Raw genomic sequence first — 20,273 nt, 5'->3', positions numbered from 1 at the left:
GCCGGGCTGTCCTGGTGCCCCAGGGCTGCTGCGCCCTGGACAGAGAGCGAGGACTAGGCGCCGAGTGGCACGACCCGGGAACGCCGCTGCCGCGCAGACATCGCCGCTTTCCTCCTGGGCTGTGCAGTTCACCTCCAGGCCTCCGTGGCGGCTCCGTGTCAGGCACGTGCACGGGGGTGCTCTGTGATCGCAGCGGCCTGACCCTCTGCGGAGGGGCCGCTCAGACGCCGTCCTCGCCGACCGGCCGGGGAGGCCTCGGCCGCGTCGGCGTGCGGCCGCCTGGAGGGGCCGCTCAGACGCCATCCTCACTGACCGGCCGGGGAGGCCTCGGCTGCGTCGGCGTGTGGCCGCCTGGAGGGGCCACGGGGCCGAGCTGGGAGCCGTGGCTGCGTGCTGGGATTCGGACGTTGTGTCCACAGGACGGCGGACGGGCCCCTCGGACGTGAGGGGACAAGGGCGATGGCTGTGCCCATGCTGTTTGGGCCTAAACTTGTTCTGACAGTAGCATGACCGAGAGTCCCCCACCTTCTCCTTTTACATCCTCACCTGCGGGTATTTTCCATTGGTTTTTAGAGCGAGTAGAGGGGGCAGGGGAGGGAGAGAGAAATATCAACGTGAGAGAGACACATCGATTGGTTGCCGCCTGCACACACCCCAATGGGGGCTGGCATCGAGCCTGCAGCCCAGGTACGTGCCCTGGACCAGAACTGAACCCGGGACCCTTCGGTCCAAGGGCTGATGCTCTACCCACTGAGCCACACGGGACAGGGCTGTATCCCACCTTTTTATTCTCATCTAACGTAGGCGATGCAGTGACCCCACGAAGGTTTCAGGGCTGCACAAGGAGGACACTGAGGCAGGGGTCTGACCTGCACTCCGATTCTAGAAGCTTCTCCCGTTCGTGCCGTCGCCGGATCTCCACTTTCACGCCGGCCCCTGCGGTCGGCCCCGAGCTCGGGCTGACAAGGACGCGATTGTCTCCTCTCCAGTTCTGGCCTGGTCACCCCCGGACAGGAGCCGGGAGGCGGGCGTCCCGCAGACCTTGTGGAGGGACGAACGTGCGCGTCGTAGGGGCCTTGACTCATACACCGTCTTCTCCAAGGAATCCAGCCTCTGCTGCCGTGGCTGCCGCCCACGAGTCCTCGGGCTCACAAGCCGTCAACAATCAAAAGGGAGTGGGACCCATCCCGCCCCCGTGGGGACGGGAAATGCCGGCTTCCGGGGGGGGGGGCGGCCTGGCGCCTCGTGAAGCTGTGTGCAGAGGGGAGACGGAGGGAGGGCGCAGTGGTCTCAGGGTTAGGAAGAAGGAGAGTCACACCGTCCAGTTGGGAACTAAGATAATGAGTTTGTGGGTAGGAGGGTTGTTCAAATTGAAGTGACGTCTTTTTTTTTATGTTTTTATTGATTTCAAAGAGGAAGAGAGAGGGGGAGAGAGAGAAACATCCGTGACCAGAGAGAACCATCAACCGGCTGCCTCCTGCACGCCCCCTCCTGGGGATGGAGCCCACAACCCGCGCATGTGCCCTGACGGGGAATCTGACCGTGACCTCCCGGTTCGTAGGTTGATGCTCAACCACGGAGCCACGCCGGCCGGGCAAAGTGATGTGTCTTTTAACTGCCCTCTGTGCCCGGGACCGTGGAATTGGACATATGCACATAGATGGGTTGATGTGTGTCACTTCGGACATGGTGCTTTTGGTGGCAGTGCTGGCAGGAGTGTGTGCATGTGTGCATGTGCGTACATGTGTGCCCGTGTGTGTGTGCCCGTGCGTGCGTGTGTGTGGTGGGGGAGGGACTTGGTTCCACGGGTCCATTTCCCTCTCTCTGTGAGGGCGCTCCTCCCGCTCTCTCTGTCCCTAAGGAGCCTGTGCGGACAGGCGTGTGTGCCGTGCGTGGCCGCCTGTGGGGACTGACGTGTGCACAGCCACGTTGCGTGGGGTTTGCGGGTGCGATGTGAAAAGTCCGTCTCCCCACATGATGAGCAGGAACCACCGCGGCCCCCTCTCTGCCTCACGCGGGACCTGTGGCTCCAGAGACACATTGGGCACCGGGCTCTCGTCCTCATGGCCCTGGCACCACCGCTCCGTCCAAGCTCTCTCCTTACAGGCACCACGTCACCCCGCCCCCCGCGACCCGTCTCTGCTCACAGCCGCTCCTGTCCTCTCTTCCCCCCGCCGCGCTCTGTTCCCCGGAGCTGCGTGTAAAGCTCCTGGGGGCGGCGTGAACGGCGGGCACCGTCAGGCCGCGTCCTGCTTTGTCTTAGCCGCCGGGCGGTCGCGAAGCTGGAGGGCAGGCGGGGCGTTCGATGCTGCTTCGTGCTTTAACCAGCGACCCGGCCTGGTGGGGAGGAGGGCGCCCTGAGCCGCTCGGCGGGGCACTCATTCTCTCCCCTGCAAGGCAATGCGCCTTTAAAACATCGCAGGGACACACGGCGTGCGAGGGGCCGCTGGTGGCCAGAGCTGCTGGAGTCCACCTGCTCCACGCCTGTGTCAGGAGGAGAGGAGAATCCAACTCAGAATAACGTGCGGAGACTCTTCTCGGCAGGTCGATATCGTTGTAAAATGCGATGTAGACACCCAGGAATGCCAGTCGGACCGCAGTGAGGTGGCAGGTGACACGGTCCGGATGACTCCATCAACAGAACAAACGGAAACTAGAAACCCGGGAAATAAGTGCTGGCAAGGATGTGGGGGAGTGAAAATCCTTCTCGTTGCTGTTTGGAGTGCACACTGGCTTGTTGTGACGGAACGCACTCTGGCTGTCCACACACACGGAATCAGATTGCCATGTGACCCAGCAACGCCGCGCCTCCGTAGAATGGCCGGCAGTTAGACATCTTCCTCCTCCTCTTGCATCTGCCTGATTTTCACGGGGCATTTGCCCTGAGCCGGCAGGATGTTTGAAACCCACAAGAATTAAAACCGTATTCCAACACGCCCACGTGCGTGTGTGCGCACAGCGACACTGTGTGCGGTGGTCCCAGGAGATGTCCGTGGCCTGATGGAGGGGTGAACACACTGGTCCACACGCACGGTGGGCCGTCATCCAGCGCAAAGCGGGGTGGGGTGCTGGTCCCTGCCGCGACAAGGAAACCCAGAGCATTATGTTAACTGAAAGAGGGGGGGCACAAAAGGTCACATGGCTGTGATGTCACTCACCGGAAATTCCCAGCGTTGGTGAATCCATGGAGATAGAGGGGTTCCCAGTGACAAAGGGGCGAGGAAGTGGGAGCAGCACCCCCACACTATGGGGTGTCCTTTGGGCATGATACAATGTTACAGGGGTAATGGTGGCACAATGCGGGATTACTCACTTTTACTAGTAATTGGTTAACTTTATGCTGTGTGAATTTCACCTCAATTTTAAAGGAAGTTTTAAAACAACCATTATAAGGGACTCCTATGGACAATTGTAAGCCAATACATTGGGCAACTTAACTGAAATGGACAAATTCCTAGATAGACAAAAACTGCCAAAACTGACTTAAGAAATAGAAAATCTGAATGGATATCTAAGAAGGAAAGAGATTACGTTCATGAAAAAAAAAGACAAACAAACAACCAAAACAGAATAAAACATCTACCCTCAAAGGAAAGCTCTGACCCAGATGGCTTCACTAGTAAATTCTATCAAACGTTTAAAGAAGAACTGACACCAACCCTTCACATATCGGGGGAGAGGGGAGCGGACTCAAGCTCATTCTATGAGGTCAGTGCCACTCTGATGCCAATGGCATGCGATGATCGCACAAGAAAACGAACGACAGACCAATACCTCTTAGGAATGTGGACACGGAGCTCCTGCACACGAGACCAGCGCACCGAATCCAGCCACATGTCACAGATCACACCAGGTTCAATCGGATCTCTCCAGGAATGCAAGGTTGGCTTGACGTCTGAAGGTCAACTGACGTCATGTACTACGTTAATAGAATAAAAGGACAAAAAATAACGGGATCAGCTCAATAGATGCAGCAAAAAGTGACAAAATGCAAGACCCCTTCCTAATAAAAGCACTCAGCAAACTAGGAATAGATGGGGGATCCCTGCTCTCAGCACCTGTTCCACACCCACCTGGGAGTTCTGGCCAGGGTAGCCGGGCAAGAGGAGAGAAGGTGTCTCCCCAGCCAGTGTGGCTCAGTGGTTGAGTGTTGACCTAGGAACCAGGAGGTCATGGTTCGATTCCTGGTCAGGGCACATGCCCCGGGTTGCAGGCTCAATCCCCAGTAGGAGGCGTGTGGGAGGCAACCGATCCATGATTCCCTCTCATCATTGATGTTTCTAACTCTCTCTCCCTCTCCCTTCCTCTCTGAAATCCATAATAATAATAATAAAAAGATAGAAGGCGTCTGCATTGGAAAGCAAGAGGCAATACTGTATCTGTTTTCAGACAATGTGAAATTGTCCTAAGAAACCCACTAAAAATTATTAGAAATAATGACTGAGTTCAGCAAGGTCACAGGTTATAAAATCAATATACAAAAATTAAGTGCATCTAACTACCCTTCCAGTGAACAATTCGAAAGTTAAAAAAAAATAGCCGTGGCTAGCCTTGCTCAGTGGTTAGCGCATCAGCCTGTGCCCTGGAGGGTCATTGGTTCGAGTCCCATTCAAGGGCATGTACCTGGGTTGCAGGTTTGATCTCCGCCCCCAGTTAGGGGTGTGTGTGAGAGGCAACCAGTTCATTTGTCTCTCACATTGATGTTTCTCTCTCCCTCTTCCCTCTCCCTCCTTCCCACTCTCTCTAAATATCAGTGTGAAAATATATCCTCAGGGGATGATTAATCCTATATAATAAAAGGCTAATATGCAAATAGACTGAACGGCGGAACGACCGGTCGCTATGATGCGCACTGACCACCAGGGGGCAGACTTTCAACACAGGAGGTGCCCCGTGGTGGTCAGTGTTCTCCCAGGTGGAGCACCGCTCAGCCAGAAGCCGGGCTCATGGCTGGCGAGCGCAGCGGCGGTGGCAGGAGCCTCTCCAGCCGCCTCTGCAGCAGCGCTAAGGATGTCCGACTGACGGCTTAGGCCCACTCCCTGCAGGGACATCTCCCGAGGGCTCACAGACTGCGAGAGGGCGCAGGCCGGGCTGAGAGACCCCCCCACCCCTCAGTGCACGAACTTTGTGCACTGGGCCTCTAGTAATAATAATAAAGTAATAAAGGAAATACAGAACTTCCACTCTGAAAAGTGCGAAACATTGCTGAAGGAAAAAGTAAAGAGCATTACATTAGTGGAGCCACAGCCCCTGTCCCTGGACCGGATCACAGGACGTCCTGCTGTTAAGGGAGATCCCCACCTTGATCCCCAGGTTTAAGGAGCCCCTGAGTCCCCGCCAAGATCCCAACGGGCTTTGTTTTCAGAAACTGACATGCCGATCCTGAAATTCGTGTGGGAATTCGAGGAACTCGGCCAAACTCGTCTTGGAAAAAAAAGAAGAATTTGCATAACTTCGTTTTGCTTCCCTTCAGAGTGAGAGTGTGGTCTCGATTGAAACCGGCAAGAAGTGTGTAAGTGGTGGGAAAGGGATCGATCTGGAAGCACTCGCATTGGCCTTGTTTGGGTTTAAAGTTTGGGGTGCTTATCCTCAAATCAGGCGCTTCGGTTCTTTCACAACAGAGCGGCACGGGGCCACGCGCCTCGGATGGCTCTCCCGGTAAGTGTGCGTGGTTTCAGAAGGACGGTGCGCGTCAGAGGGGCAGCGTCTCTATTTTAAATATTTCTTACGGCGAGAGAGGATCGCTGAGGGCTCTCCAGGGAGAGCTGTGCACCGAAGACTTGCTCTGATGATCGGCATTCGGAGTAATTGGCGTGATGGGATTTAATTTGTTTGTACGTAAGCCTACCTAGAGGGACCATCGCGGAACAGAAATCCCCAGCTTATCCAAACAACAGAAAATTAATTAACGAGGCCGCATTCATTAGCTTATCCGGTTTGCGGGCAGAGCGGAGGCCAGGGCTGAGGGGGCTGGTGCTTGTGGGAGCTGGGGGTCGGGGAGGGGCCAGGCCTGGACTCCGGGCAGTGGAGGTGATGGCGGGGGGAGGGAGAGGAGGGTTTCAGAGGAACCACAAGTCACCTCTGCCTGCTGGGACCTGGAGAGGACCCAGAGCCGGAGCGACCACGCGAGGGGGGCCAGGCAGGGTCGTGGCCGGTCTGCCAGGAGGGGACCTCGGTCACCTGTGCCATTTCTCTGAGTCTCCGTGAATGGGGAGGGAGCGGCGCCGACTTCACCTGCTCGTGTAAAACGCTGGCTCGCTCTGGGCCACCTCCCCATCCCCTTTCCTCAGAGAAACTTCCCTGCCTTCCAGGTGGCTTGTCTCCCGTCTCCTCCATGGCCGTCCACCCCCCGCCCCCCGCCCCCCCGCACAGTCACAGGGGCTTGTGGCAAGAGCCCCACTGAGAGAGGGGCCAGCAAGGAGGGAGCGAGGGAGGGAGGGAGGGAGGGAGGGGGAGAGGCAGGGAGGGAGGGAAGGAGCGGGGGGAGGAAGAAGGAAGGAAAGGAGGGGGGAAGGAGGGCGGAAGGGAGGGAGGGAGGGAGGGAGGGAAGGAGGGAGGGAGAGAGGAAGAAGGAAGGAAGAAGGAAAGGAGGGGGGAAGGTGGGGGAAAGGGAGGGAGGCAGAGAGGGAGGGAGGCAGAGAGGGAGGGAGGGAGGGAGGGAGGGCGGGAGGGAGGGAGAGAGGAAGAAGGAAGGAAGAAGGAAAGGAGGGGGGAAGGTGGGCGGAAGGGAGGGAGGCAGAGAGGGAGGGAGGCAGAGAGGGAGGGAGGCAGAGAGGGAGGGAGGGAAGGAGGGAGGGAGAGAGGAAGAAGGAAGGAAGAAGGAAAGGAGGGGGGAAGGTGGGCGGAAGGGAGGGAGGCAGAGAGGGAGGGAGGCAGAGAGGGAGGGAGGGAGGGAGGGCGGGAGGGAGGGAGAGAGGAAGAAGGAAGGAAGAAGGAAAGGAGGGGGGAAGGAAGAAGGAGGAAAGGAGGGGGAAAGGAGGGCAGAAGGCAGGGAGGGAGGGAGGGAGGGAGGGAGGGAGGGAGGGAGGGAGGAAGAAGGAAGGAAAGGAGGGGGAAAGGAGGGCAGAACGGAGGGAGGGAGGCAGGGAGGGAGGGAGGATGAGAGGGAGGAAAGGAGGGAGAGAGGAAGAAGGAAGGAAGAAGGAAAGGAGGGGAGAAGGTGGGCGGAAGGGAGGGAGGCAGGGAGGGAGGGAGGCAGGGAGGGAGGGAGGGAAGGAGGGGAGGAGGAAGAAGGAAGGAAGAAGGAAAGGAGGGGGGAAGGTGGGCGGAAGGAAGGGAGGCAGAGAGGGAGGGAGGGAGGGAGGGAGGAAAGGAAGAAGGGAGGAAGAAGGAAGGAAAGGAGGGGGGAAGGTGGGCGGAAGGGAGGGAGGCAGAGAGGGAGGGAGGGAGGATGAGAGGGAGGGAAGGAGGGGGGAGGAGGAAGGAGGAAAGTCCTCTGGCTTCAGTTGTCACCCAGTTTCCCTTCTCCGCGGAGCCGCTCCTGACGGCAGGCGGGTGGGGTGTGGGTCCCTGTTCTTCACCCCCCTTTACTCCCAGGTTTTGTTTGCCTGCTTGTTGGTCTGCCCGTGGAGTGGTGGTCCCAGCACCTGGCACGGGGCCTGCCACGTGGGCGGGGGGGGGGGGGGCTGCGGCCGCTGTGTCAGCTGATTCCGGGGACGAGGGAGGACTGCGGGGCGGGCGGTGAGGGCGAAGCTCCCCGCGGCCTCCTGCTCCTGGCTCTGGGCCCGCGCCCGCCCCGCACTCCATCCAGGTGTGTGGAGCTTCCCCTGCGCCCAGGTGTTTGGACTTCCTGCAGCAGCTCGACTTCGCACCCCGATTCCCAGCACACGGCTGGGCACCCTGGGCAGGGGCCTCGGTGCTGCATGAATGATGCGTTTCAGACCGTTTTCACTCAGCGTTGTGCATGGGGACTGAGCATGTGCCCCAAAGGCCGGGGGGGAGATTGAGGTAGAACACCCGAGGGCGGGGGGGGGGGGGCGGGCTGGGCTGGGGCGGGGAGGCCGGGAGCTTCCCCGAGCTGATGTCCTCGGAGGGTTGGTGTAAAAGTAGAGAAAGAGCCTGGCTGGCGTGGCTCCGTGGTCGAGCGCCGACCCCCGAACCAGGAGGTCACGGTTGGATTTCTGTCAAGGGCACACGCCCGGCTTGTGGGCTCGATCCCCAGGAGGGGCTGTGCCGGCGACAGCTGCTCAGTGACTGACTCCTCACTGATGCTTCTACCCCTCTCCCTCTCCCTCCTCTCTGGAGCCAATAACGATGTATCTTTAAAAGTCCTAGTTGCGTGCAGTTGGGCTGCTCTAACTTGGGCAGAGGCGTTCACTCCGGCGGGATGAGGGCGAGGTGACACAGAAATAACAGCCTCTGTCCGTGGTGCTGAGACACAGCCTTACCAGCCCTGTGACCCCGGCGACACATGCAAGCTCTGTTGTCCTGGAACCTTCGGGACAGACAGGGGGTGGGGACGGGGGGCGTGTGGCTGGCGGGGAGAGGGCCTCTGACCCAAGAGATTCGGTGGGAATACTGTGGCTCAGGGCAGGGACACCCTGGGCCCGCCCTCCCCGCGGGCTCCCGCTAAGGCTCCCGTCCCGGGCGCCCACAGCATCACAGCGCTGCAGACGGGTACCCCGGGTATTTCATACAACAGTAACTCAGGTCAGTCCCCGAGGCTGACGTTTATTTCCCGGAGGCGATGAGCAGAAGTAGATGTGGGATATGACCGAATACCTGATATTTTTATGTTTATTTTTCTTTCTTTATTGTTATAACTGGAAGCCAGTGGAGGCTTTGGCTTCCTTTTTATTTTTATAATATATTTTATTGATTTTTACAGAGAGGAAGGGAGAGGGGTAGAGCGTTAGAAACATGGATGAGAGAGAAACATCGATCAGCTGCCTCCTGCACACCCCCGACGGGCGATCGAGCCCTTGACCGGAATCAAACCCGGGACTCTTCAGTCCACAGGCTGGCGCTCTATCCACTGAGCCCCACCAGCCAGGGCCCGAATACCTGTTTTAAAGACATTAATCAGCATTGGAGGGCGCTGTTCTGCATGAGAAGGACACTGACTGCAAAGCCTCATGGTATCTCAGGATACTGTTCTGTGAACATGTTTGTGTGTTTCTGTTCTTGATGCTGCTTATTATTATTATTAAATTTTCATTTTTCTCTGTACATGTCATTTCCCTCTTGAGACATTTTCATTTCCATCCCACGTCCTTTCCGTTTTTCATGCGTTTATATGTAGTGAAACAGTCCATGAGGCATGTGTGTGTACGAGAAAGGCTACAGCAGGGAACGCTTCGGGGGTCCGGAACGGGTTGATTCAATTTACAAATGATTCGTTGTTCGAACAGCCTTCCAGAATGAAGTTCGAGAACCAAGGTCCCACTGTACATATATTATGCATTTATCTATACCAGCATGGGCAAACTACGGCCCGCGGGCCGGATCCGGCTGTTCTATCCGGTTCTCTTGCTCTCCCCTCCGCTCCTTTACTTTGAATGTATATTAGTTCACACAAACACTCCATCCCTGCTTTTGTTCCGGCCCTCCGGTCCAGTTTAAGAACCCATTGTGGCCCTCGAGTCAAAAAGTTTGCCCACCCCTGGATTCTATACTAATAAAAGCCTAGGTGGCCCTCATGCACAACGTCGTCACAAGATGGCCGCCACAAGATGGCCACGCGCACAGCGGAGGCGGGGCCCGGCGGCCGCTCCGCGTGGTGAGGCCTGGGGGTCCCGCGCCTCCACGTGGCACGGAGGAGGCTGGTCCTGGTGGAGGAGGCGGGTCGCGGCAGGGGAGGGCAGTTGTGGGCGATTGGGCCGCCAGGAGAGCAGTGAGGTGTGAATCAGGCAGGCAGGGGAGCGGTTAGGAGCCAGCGGTCCTGGATTGTGAGAGGGTTGTCCCAGATTGGAGAGGGTGCAGGCCGGGCTGAGGGACACCCCCCACCCCCGCCCCGTGCATGAATTTCGTGCACCGGGCCTCTAGTGTGTAAATATATCCACATGTGCTTCTCCAGTTAGGCCCCGTGGGAATATCAGCGAGGTGAATGGCTAACAGCTGCCCGCGTTGCAGTGTGGGATGAGGGCCCAGGACGCCCCCAGTCCCGAGGCGGGGAGAGCGCGACAGCACCAGCTGACGAGTAAAGAAGCTCGGGGCCCACGAGGGGGGTCCTGGGGTTCCCCTGGGGCGCTGGCGGGACTGGCGGGTCCGGGCACGTCTGTGAGGCTGGTGTTGGGGGGTGAGCACAGCTGGGCTCTCTGCTTCCCACAGGCCCCTTGCGGCTGGAATGGAAGTCGCCGCGGGACAGCCGTGTCCTGCGCTCAGTGATCTTGGACTTGGCCTCCCGAGTCTGGCAGCCACTCTCTCCCATGGGGCCCCGGGGAGCGCCCTGGGCTCTGCCTTCAGCTGTACCCCAACCCCCGGGGGTCCCGGACGCCGCTGGGCACCACCACACACCAGCCGGAGAGGGAGAGGGGCCGTGTGTGTGTGTGAGTGTGTGTGTGTGAGTGTGTGTGTGTGAGTGTGTGTGTGAGTGTGTGTGTGTGAGTGTGTGTGTGTGTGTGTGTGTGTGTGTGTGAGTGTATGAGTGTGTGTGTGTGTGAGTGTGTGTGTGAGTGTATGAGTGTGTGTGTGTGTGAGTGTGTGTGTGTGTGAGTGTGTGTGTGTGAGTGTGTGTGTGTGAGGGATGAGTGTGTGTGTGTGTGCACATGCATGCACCTATGTCATGGGGGTGAGAGCCACCTCTAACACATGTGCACACGTTCAGCAGCTGGTGACGGGGAGTCACACGGAGATGCAGGCCCCCCTTGGGGAACAGGGTGCAGCGAGCAGGCGGGCCCCTCCCCGCGGCCTCCTGGGGACAGGCTGGCCCCCGCGGGCTGCACGGGGCAGGTATAGGTCACACGCGTGCAGGATGTCGGCCGGTTTCTCTCCCGGGGCCATTCCGTCCACGCCTGCGGCCCTCTCCCTTCAGAGGAGGCTGCGATCAGGCTGCTGCCTCCGTGGTGGAGCTGTATCCCCTCCCCCCGGAGGCGGTCTGTGGGTGCCACTTGGGGGCGGGGGGCACCCTGCCTCGGGCGGCGGTGCCAGTGGGGAGCAGGGCTGCCCAGCAGCGGGGCGGAAGCCGGAGCCGAGAGTGGCCCGAAGCGGCTGAGCCCGGCAGACCAGGCGCCTGCTGCAAAGTACACTCGGGGCCACTCAGCGCCGGGGCAGTCGGCTCCGCCTGGCGGAGGAGGACGCGTGGGGACACCGAGGCCCAGGGGCGCCCACCGGGAGCCCGCGGGACCCAGGTCTGACCAGGGTCCTCCCTCCTCAGGGACGGAGCCTCACTCACCTGGGGATGCGATCCCGCCCGCCCTTTGCTGCCGCCGGACAGTGTGAGCTCGCGGCCCCGCGCTGGCTCCTTCGGTGCCTGTCACTCATCCCCCACCAGCCCCACATGCCGATGCACCGTCCCCATCGCAGAGCTGAGGGCGGTCATTTGCCCAAACTTCCTCAGCAAGGTGGATGGCGGCCTTGTCTGCCTGCCCGCGAGTCTGCGTTCCTTCCCGGGAGGAGCGGGCGTGCGGGAGCCGTCGGCACGTGAATCTCGTGTGCATGTGAGTCTCGTGTGAGTCTTGTGTGCGTGTGACTCATGTGCGTGTGAGTCTCATGTGCATGTGAACCTCGTGTGCGTGTGACTCTCGCGTGCATGTGACTCGTGTGCATGTGAATCTCGTGTGCGTGTGAACCTTGTGTGTGCGTGTGAATCTCGTTGTGTGTGATTCTTGTGCATGTGAATTTCATGTACGTGTGAATCTCATTGCATGTGAATCTCGTGTGTGATTCGTGTGCATGTGAATCTTGTTGCGTGTGAATCTCATTGCGTGTGAATCTTGTTGCGTGTGTATTCTCTGACCAGAGGGCAATGCTGTGACCCCTACACATCCAGTCTTTCCTGCAGAGCCCGGCGCGAGTCCCGGCTGCTCCGTGAGCCTCCGGCCACCCCTGCGTGTTCCGGCATTTCCTCCGAAACATTATCTTACCCTTTGCTTGTGATCGTGTGCCTGAAGAAGACAGAAAGTGAGGTTTCCCTGTTACATTTGAGTGATGCCCTGGCTGGTTTGGCTCAGCGGGTAGAGCCTTGGCCTGCGACTGAAGGGTCCTGGGTTCAATTTTGGTCAGGGCACAGGCCCAGGTGGTGAGCTCCATCCCCAGTGGGGGGCGTGCAGGAGGCAGCCGATCCATGATTCTCTCTCATCACTGACGTTTCTCTCTCTCTCTTTCTCCCTTCCTCTCTGAAATAGAAAAAAATACATTTAAAAACCTTTTTTTGAGTGATAAAATAGACTGGTCTGACTTCAGCAACGTGATCTGTGTATCCAGCCATATGCAGGCGTGACAGTGTCTGTAGCGTGTGCACCGCATGCGCCAGCGCGCGCTGGTTAAGAGAGCGTGAGACATAAAGCATCCGCCAGCGGTGGTTTTGTGACTGCATCCACGTGGGTGCAGGAGGGCGCTTCCTCGTGGGGAGGTTGTCCCTGGGCCGAGCCCCAAGTCTGCCTGGGAGCGGCTGGCGCCGTCGCTGCTGAGCGTGTGAGGGTGACGGAGCCCGTAAGCCGTAAGTAACGCTTCTCTCTCTCTCTCTCTCCCCCCGCAGAGTCGCAGTGCACCCTGTGCGGGGAGCCGGAAGGTGAGTGTGCACGGTGCTGGATGGAGGGGACGGGGCGGGCGGCGTGCGGACGCGAGGTGGCCCCGGAGGTGGCTGGCGCACGGCCAGCTCGCGGCTTGCTTCCTGTCTTGCGGTTAGAAGTTGGGTTGGTTTTCTCCAGCTCACACCTGTCAGTGTGAGACGTAACGCGTTTCTTGGCTATAAATACATCAGCAGCGGGGCGGGGGAGGGGGGCTCCGGTGAGGTGAGCCCCAGGCCAGTCCCGCTGTCAGTGACCGAGGCTGCGGGTCGGCCGGGACCCGGAGCAGCCCCGGCCCGACAGGGAATTGCGACTCGAGTGTCAGCCTCGGCGGCACTTGTCGGGACGCCCGCAGCGTGGAGCTGAGTGTGCTGGCGCTCACTCCGCCCCGACCTCCACCCTGTCGGCGGTGATGGATGAGAGGATAGAGGGGAGGTGGGGACACCCGCCACGGGGCCCAGGGCCCAGCGTTCCCTGCCGAGAGCTTTCCGCAGAAAGAGGCAGGTGAGCTGAGCTGAGCGATGGGCTACCTCTGGGGCCACGGGAGAGGCCAGCCCGCCGCCCAGTGCCCGCCGAGCGCGCGGTTAATTGGAGGCTCCGTCAGACGTGGGTTCCCCGCGACCGGGTTGGCTGGGACGTGAGAGTCTTCCGGTTCCTTTCGAGGTTGTTTCCAGAACGAGATGCTCAGATCGGCCGCGATGATGCCGTTAACTCGCACGTTAAAGCCGTAGCGTCACTGCGGCGTGGACAGCGACACTCTGGGCCCCTGGCGTCCCCGGACGTGCTCTCTGGGCCTGCTGACTGCCCGGCGGCCCTGCAGAGGGGTCAGGGGGTGCCGCTGCCTGGGAGGCCCCGGGAGGCGTCTGGGGACGATCAAGGTCCGACAACCATGCCCTCAGGCCCCGGGACGCTGTGAATTCTCATTGTAGCTCCATGGCCACCGACCTTCCCGCACGGACCCGCGTCCTGCTCCGCTTTGTTTAATGCTGTTACCCACCCAGCACACGCACACTCACACACATTCACACACACATATACACACATATACACACACTCACTCATACACACACACTCACACACATTCACACACACATATACACACATATACACACACTCACTCATACACACACACTCACACACATTCACACACATATACACACTAATACACTCACTCATACACACACATATATATATATACACACATATACACACACTCACTCATACACACACACTCACACACATTCACACACACACATATACACACTAATACACACACTCATACACACACACTCACACACATATACACGCTAATACACACACTCACTCATACATATACACACCCACACACATATACACACTAATACACACACTCACTCATACATATACACACCCACACACATATACACACTAATACACACACTCATACATATACACACACTCACACACATATACACGCTAATACACACACTCATATATACACATACACACTCATATATATACACACACTCACACATATACACACTAATACACACACTCATACATACACATATGCACTCACTCACATATATACACACTAATACACACACTCACTCATACACACTCACACATATACACACTAATACATACACTCATATATACACATACACACTCATACATATACACACACTCACACATATACACACTAATACACACACTCATACATACACATACACACTCACATATATACACACTAATACACACACTCATACACACTCACACATATACACACTAATACATACACTTATACATACACATACACACTCACACACTCACACATATACACACTAATACACATACATACACACTCACACACATATACACACTAATACACACACTCATACATACACATACACACATATACACACGAATATACATAGTCATACATACACATACACACATGCACACACCTATACACACTGACACACACACATTCATACACACTAATACACATACAGTCACAGTTACACATAGACATGTACACACACACTATACACACACTCACACACATTCACACGCACACTCACTCGCACACTCACACGCACACTCACACACACGCACATTCACATGCACACTCACATGCACACACACGCGCACACGCACACTCACATGCACACTCATACACACTCACACGCACACTCACACACACTCACACACAGCACACACGCACACACTCACACACACACACTCATACATACACACACGCACACTCACACACACTCACACACACACTCACACACACTCATACATACACGCACACTCACACACACACACTCACACACGCACACTCACACACACACACTTACACACACACTGCTTGTGCCGTGTCTCCCGGGCCGTGGACACTGACGTCCTCACCGCGCAGTGGAGCCGTCGGTGTCTGCTCACAGACGTGCTCTGTGCGGCGTGTGCCGAGTGTGGGTCCCGCTGCTTCCTGTCGCGAAGAGCAGGTGTGTCCAGCACGTCAGCACAGCTCGGCTGGGCGGTGGCGGGGAGGGGACAGGGCTGGTGGTTCCCTGGAAGTCCTTGCTCAGCAAGGGGTGCTGATGTTTCTGTGGGCGTCACAGTCGTGGGTCAGACTGGAGTGCCCGGGCTGACCTCGGTGGCCACGCAGCCTGCAGCCTGGCCGGTCCTCCCGCCCAAGCGTCGCGGGCCCGGCCAGAGCCTGGGGCCCAACCCCTGCAGGACGCCAGCTACGCTGCATCCTCGACGGTCTCAGGCTGCTCCCCGCGCCCGCTCTGCTGTGACCGCCAGGCCACCCCCCACACACTGCCCGCCTGCCCCAGAGGTTACAGTGCCCGAGAGGAAGGGGAAGCGTGTCAGTGTCGTCGGGCGGACGCACTGGCAGCGCTGTGACCAGCCCAGGCAGATCCAGGTAAATACTTAGAACGAGGCCACACGACGCCGTCCCCCGCGGGCTGGGCCCTGCTGGCCGGGCGTGACCCAGTGGGCCCTGGAGGCGGGTCTGGACGGACCCCTCCCCCCGTCTCTGCTGCGATTCTCTGAAGCCTTTTGGGCTCAGATATGCAGGTGGCGTGGCCCCACGTCGGAGGGAGGGGGGAGGGACGGGATGGCATGGTCTCAGCTGTGCGTTAGTGTTTGAAAAGCGCCAGGCATGAATATTCATGCGGCGCTAAATCATTTAAGTAATTAGCCTAAGTGAGAGCTGGCTGGGCGCAGTGAGTGGAATCGGAAATCAGCCGCTTTGTTCAGTTTTCTTCCGCAGCTTCTATCCGTTAACTCGTGACAGGTCGCAGGGAGGGCTCAGAGCTGGGGCGGGGGGGGGGGGGGCGGGGGGGGGGGGGTGTGCCGCCAGCCAGCCTGGGCGCGGGCCTCCCACATCCCAGGTCAGGGCCGCGCTCCCCAGCCTCTCCGTGGGGATGGCCAGCGGCCCCTCCGTGTGGACCAGGGAATGGGAGACTCCGACTCGCACTTGAGGATTCGCTCTGGGGCTAGCGGTTCTGTGGGGCGAGCGGTTCTGTGGGCGGCCGCAGATGGAGTAATTAGCGCCTTTTCTGAGGATCCTCTCTGTCAGGCGGGGAGGCCAGGAGCAACGGGTATGGGATGCTGGACCCCGGAGCCCGCCACTGTGCGTCCCGACAAGGGTGCGGCCGGCTCGGCTGAGAACTTGGGTTTCAGTGTGTGTAAAACGTGGATCCCATGCGCAGCTTGCCTGCCCGGGTCGGGGCGAGGCTTCTGCTAGTTGGACGGCTGTGGGGGCCCGTTGTCTTGGGGGGACATGTTGTCCTATGTGTCCCTGTCTTTCTTCCTATTCAGACAGTTCGGCGGCGCGTTTTGAAAGAGAGCGCGGGCAGTAGCTTCCTCTGGTCCACGCCCCGAGGCCGAGGCCCCGGCGCCGGAAGAGGAAAAGTTTAAAATGTACTAAGAACAGTCTCATTTGCTAAAACCATTTGCTAGAGCCCTGCCGGTTTGGCTCCGTGGTTAGAGTGTCGGCCCATAGACCCAAGGGTCCCGGGTTCGATTGCCAGGGCGCGTGCAGGAGGCAACCAATCGGTGAGTCTCTCTCACATCGCTGTTTCTCTCTCTCTTTCCCTCTGTTCTGCTCTCTCTAAAAATCAACGGAAAAATACCCTCAGGTGAGGATTTACAAAACAAACAAACAAAATTGAACTGACCGTCTTCTCTGGGTGGGACCAGGCTCACGTGAGGTAATGTGTGCGGAAGGAAACGGTGCGTCTTTTTATTATTATTGGTTTTTAGAGAGAGGGGAAGGGAGAGGGAGAGAGAAAGAGAGAGAAACATCCATGATGAGAGAGAACCATGGATCGGCTGCCTCCCACACACCCCACATTGTGGATCAAACCCGCAACCCGGGCACGTGCCCTGACCTGGCATTGAACTGTGACCCCCGGGTTCATAGGTCGACGTTAACCACTGAGCCACGCCGGCCGGGTATTTTCAAACATCTTACAGCCTGTACTTTTCTGCAAACACACTCTAGACCCGCGGTCGCCAAGCGGTGGTCGCGGACGACGGGTGACCCGTGAGGTCCGAAAAGGTGGCGACCAAAAAGGTGCTCTAGACCAGGGGTCGGCAAACTCATTAGCCAACAGAGCCAAATATCAACAGGACAACGATGGAAATCTCTTTGGAGAGCCACATTTTTTAAACTTAAACTTCTTCTAACGCCACTTCTTCAACATAGACTCGCCCGGGCCGTGGTATTTTGTGCAAGAGCCACCCTCCAGGGGCCAAAGAGCCGCACGTGGCTCGCGAGCCGCGGTTTGCCGACCACGGCTCTAGAAGATGGGCTGGTCCCCGTTTCCCTGACAGTGGAGATGGGAAGAAATGTAGCACCTGGGCCACTCCTACGGGCCAATCGGCTGCGGCAAGGCGGCTGTGGCTTTCAAATTAGTCCCTGGAAACCAGTCCCGGCCGAGAAGGACGGGGCGCCCCGAGGAGCGTCGCTCGGCGGTTGTGTGCTGTGGGAGCGTCGGAGCTGTGGGGTCCCCACCGTCCTGCTCACTTGGTTGGGAATAACAGGATGATGTGACGTCTCCATTTTCCTGAAGTCTAAAATAATGACTTGGGTTTTGTGAAGCAAAACAAGGCAGTTAGCGCCCTGGTAAGGACGAAGCTGGCGCAAACCCTAACTTGAACACAGGTCAGCGGAACTGGAGTTGCGGCCAGCCGTGGGCAAACTACGGCCCGCGGGCCGGATCCGGCTGTTCTATCCGGTTCTCTTGCTCTCCCCTCCGCTCCTTTACTTTGAATTTATATTAGTTCACACAAACACTCCATCCATGCTTTTGTTCCGGCCCTCCGGTCCAGGTTAAGAACCCATTGTGGCCCTCGAGTCAAAAAGTTTGCCCACCCCTGGCCTAGCCCCTGTCTGAGGTTTTGAACCGGCTGCGAGCTGGGCCGTGATCCGCTGACCCTCCACCCTTCCCGCCCGCGTGCTGCGGGGAGCCGACGCGGGCGCCCCCACCGGGGGCGGCGTGAGACCCGCCCGCTCTTCACTTGCCCTTCCTGACAGCGGACAGCGGACAGCTGCCGCCTCCCGCATCAGGAGCCGCCGCCCCGGGTAGCGCGGGCGCATCGCGGCAGGAACGGAACTAACGCCGGGGACGGGGCGTGTGCTGGGGAGCAGCGGGCTGTCTGGCAGAGAGGGCACGGGGCAGGCGAGGTGGTCACGCGTGGTGGGCAGGAGGGCACAGGCAGGGCGCTGGCGTGACTTCAGCGGGACGTGGGGCGCGCGGGGCCCAGGCTGCCGAGGGGCTCGGGCCGGCTTCCTGGGCCACCTTCTTGTGGGCAGATGTCACCTGCCTCCAGAGACCAGTACGTGGGACCCGCGAGGGCTCCCCCAGGGCTGAGGGGGTGTTCAAGTCTCCCCGAAACGACACTCAAAACCATGTGCATTTCCCGGGGTGCAGGTTCCCCGCTTTGCTGGCTGCGGCTGTCGGGGACTTGGGTCTGGAGCTGGCAGGATGCGGCTGAATCTCGTAGTCCAGTGATCGGCAAACCGCGGCTCGTGAGCCACCTGCGGCTCTCTGGCCCCTGGAGCGTGGCTCTTCCACAAAATACCACGGCCTGGGCGAGTCTATTTTGAAGAAGTGGCGTTAGAAGAAGTTTAAGTTTAAATAATGTGGTTCTCAAAAGAAATTCCAATCGTTGTCCTGTTGATATTTGGCTCTGTGGACTAATGAGTTTGCCAACCACTGTCATAGGCGGCTGTGCCCTCGGTGGGAACGGCCTCCCGCCTCCCGGGGGGTGGGGGGATGGGGGAATGGGAACACGGTGCCGGCCGAGGGTGCTGTCAGCCCGAATGCGGCCACGCGTGGGAAGTGCTTATCGTGGCGTCTGGCACGTGGGAACAGCTCACCTAAAATACACCTGCCTCGTGGGCCGTGGATCAGCCCGTGTCCTGCAGACGCTGGCGGTGCTGACGCGGCGGCTCGGGGGCCTCCTGCCAAGTGTTCAGTCTGCGTCTGAGCCAAGGGCCTCGGCCCGGTTCCCTGCGGAGCCGTCTGCAGACCGGCTCCCTGCACCGTGACCTTGGCCCGGCTCCCTGTCCTTCAGGCAGCGCGGACCGCTTGCGGCTCAGTGCGTGTCCCCAGGGACGGTGCCTCCCCGCCCTGCCCCCTGGGCGCCCGGCTGCTCACACAGCCCTGAGGCCACCGGCTGAGCCGGGTCCTGGAACAGAAGCCCAGGGGCGGCCGGCGGTCCAGCGGCTTCGTCTTCCTCCGGGAGCCGTGACAGGGGCCTGCTCCAGCCCGCAGCCCCGGGGTTCTCGTGAAGAGCAGCCGCCCAGACAGGCCGGATCTGAGGGGCGCTGGCGGGCGCCATGGGGCACCCTCCCGGCCAGTCACAGCGGATCACAGGGGGACTGCGTGTCGGCCACACGCGCTTCTTTGATTCTCCCGGGAGAAGCCGGTGTCAGGCCTGTGGCTGCTGGGCAGGGTGCCGCCGGGACCAGCCAGCCACCCCGGGTTTGTCTCCGTCCCAGTTCCTCCGTTTATCAAGGAAAAGCCTGATGCTCGGGTGCTGATGTACTAAATGCGAGGTGTTTTAAGATAAAATAAAATAAAATAAAATAATAATAAAATATAAAATAAAATAAAATATAAAATAAAATAATTAAATTAAATTAAATTAATAAAATAAAATATAAAATAAATAAAATAAAATAAAACCGTAACTTCCCTGCGGCGCGAACTTGCCTGAACTCTGTGGCTGCGCAGGGCAGTCGGTCAGCCGGACGCTCCCCCCACCTCTCCCCCTCTTCCCCCCCCCCCCCCCCCCCCCCCCCCCGCTTTGCCCTCGTTCTAGTTTCCGTTTGGCGTCTAACTCGCAGCAGGGACAGCGATGGTGCTGACGAGGCCTTAGCTGACTCGCTGACTTGCATTTAGTGAGAATTCGCTCTGCCACCCAGTGAGCATCTTCAAAACGCCCGGACGCGGCCTCGGGGCTCCGTCCTGGGCGTCTGCCCGTGGAAACGAGCAAACGTTCAGAACGCCTTCGCCGCCCACGTGTGCACTGCGAGGTCGTTACACAGCAAGTAATCGGGAAGCCGCCCGTGGGCCGGCAGGGGCTGCGGCGCTGAGCGTC

At 58.7% G+C, this 20,273-nt stretch overlaps 1 protein-coding gene across 6 annotated transcripts in view; it reads left to right on the top strand.

The window, feature by feature from the left end:
• DLGAP2 (DLG associated protein 2) overlaps positions 1-20,273 on the top strand; it is a 282,363-nt gene that overhangs the window by 128,204 nt on the left and 133,886 nt on the right. For 5 of the 6 annotated variants that reach the window (XM_080659612.1, XM_080659611.1, XM_080659609.1 and 2 more), the window contains one exon: positions 12,638-12,670. The exons of the other annotated variant lie outside the window; for it this stretch is intronic. In XM_080659612.1, the coding sequence (XP_080515738.1) occupies positions 12,638-12,670 (33 nt within the window). The remainder of the gene's footprint in view (positions 1-12,637; positions 12,671-20,273) is intronic. 6 annotated transcript variants of the gene reach the window in all.

The sequence above is a fragment of the Plecotus auritus genome, assembly GCF_963455305.1.
Source record: "Plecotus auritus genome assembly, chromosome: 3".
In the NCBI taxonomy this organism is placed as follows: Eukaryota; Metazoa; Chordata; class Mammalia; order Chiroptera; family Vespertilionidae; genus Plecotus; species Plecotus auritus.
The sequence above is the reverse complement of the archived record's forward strand: the minus strand, read 5'-3'. Positions and strand labels throughout refer to the sequence as shown.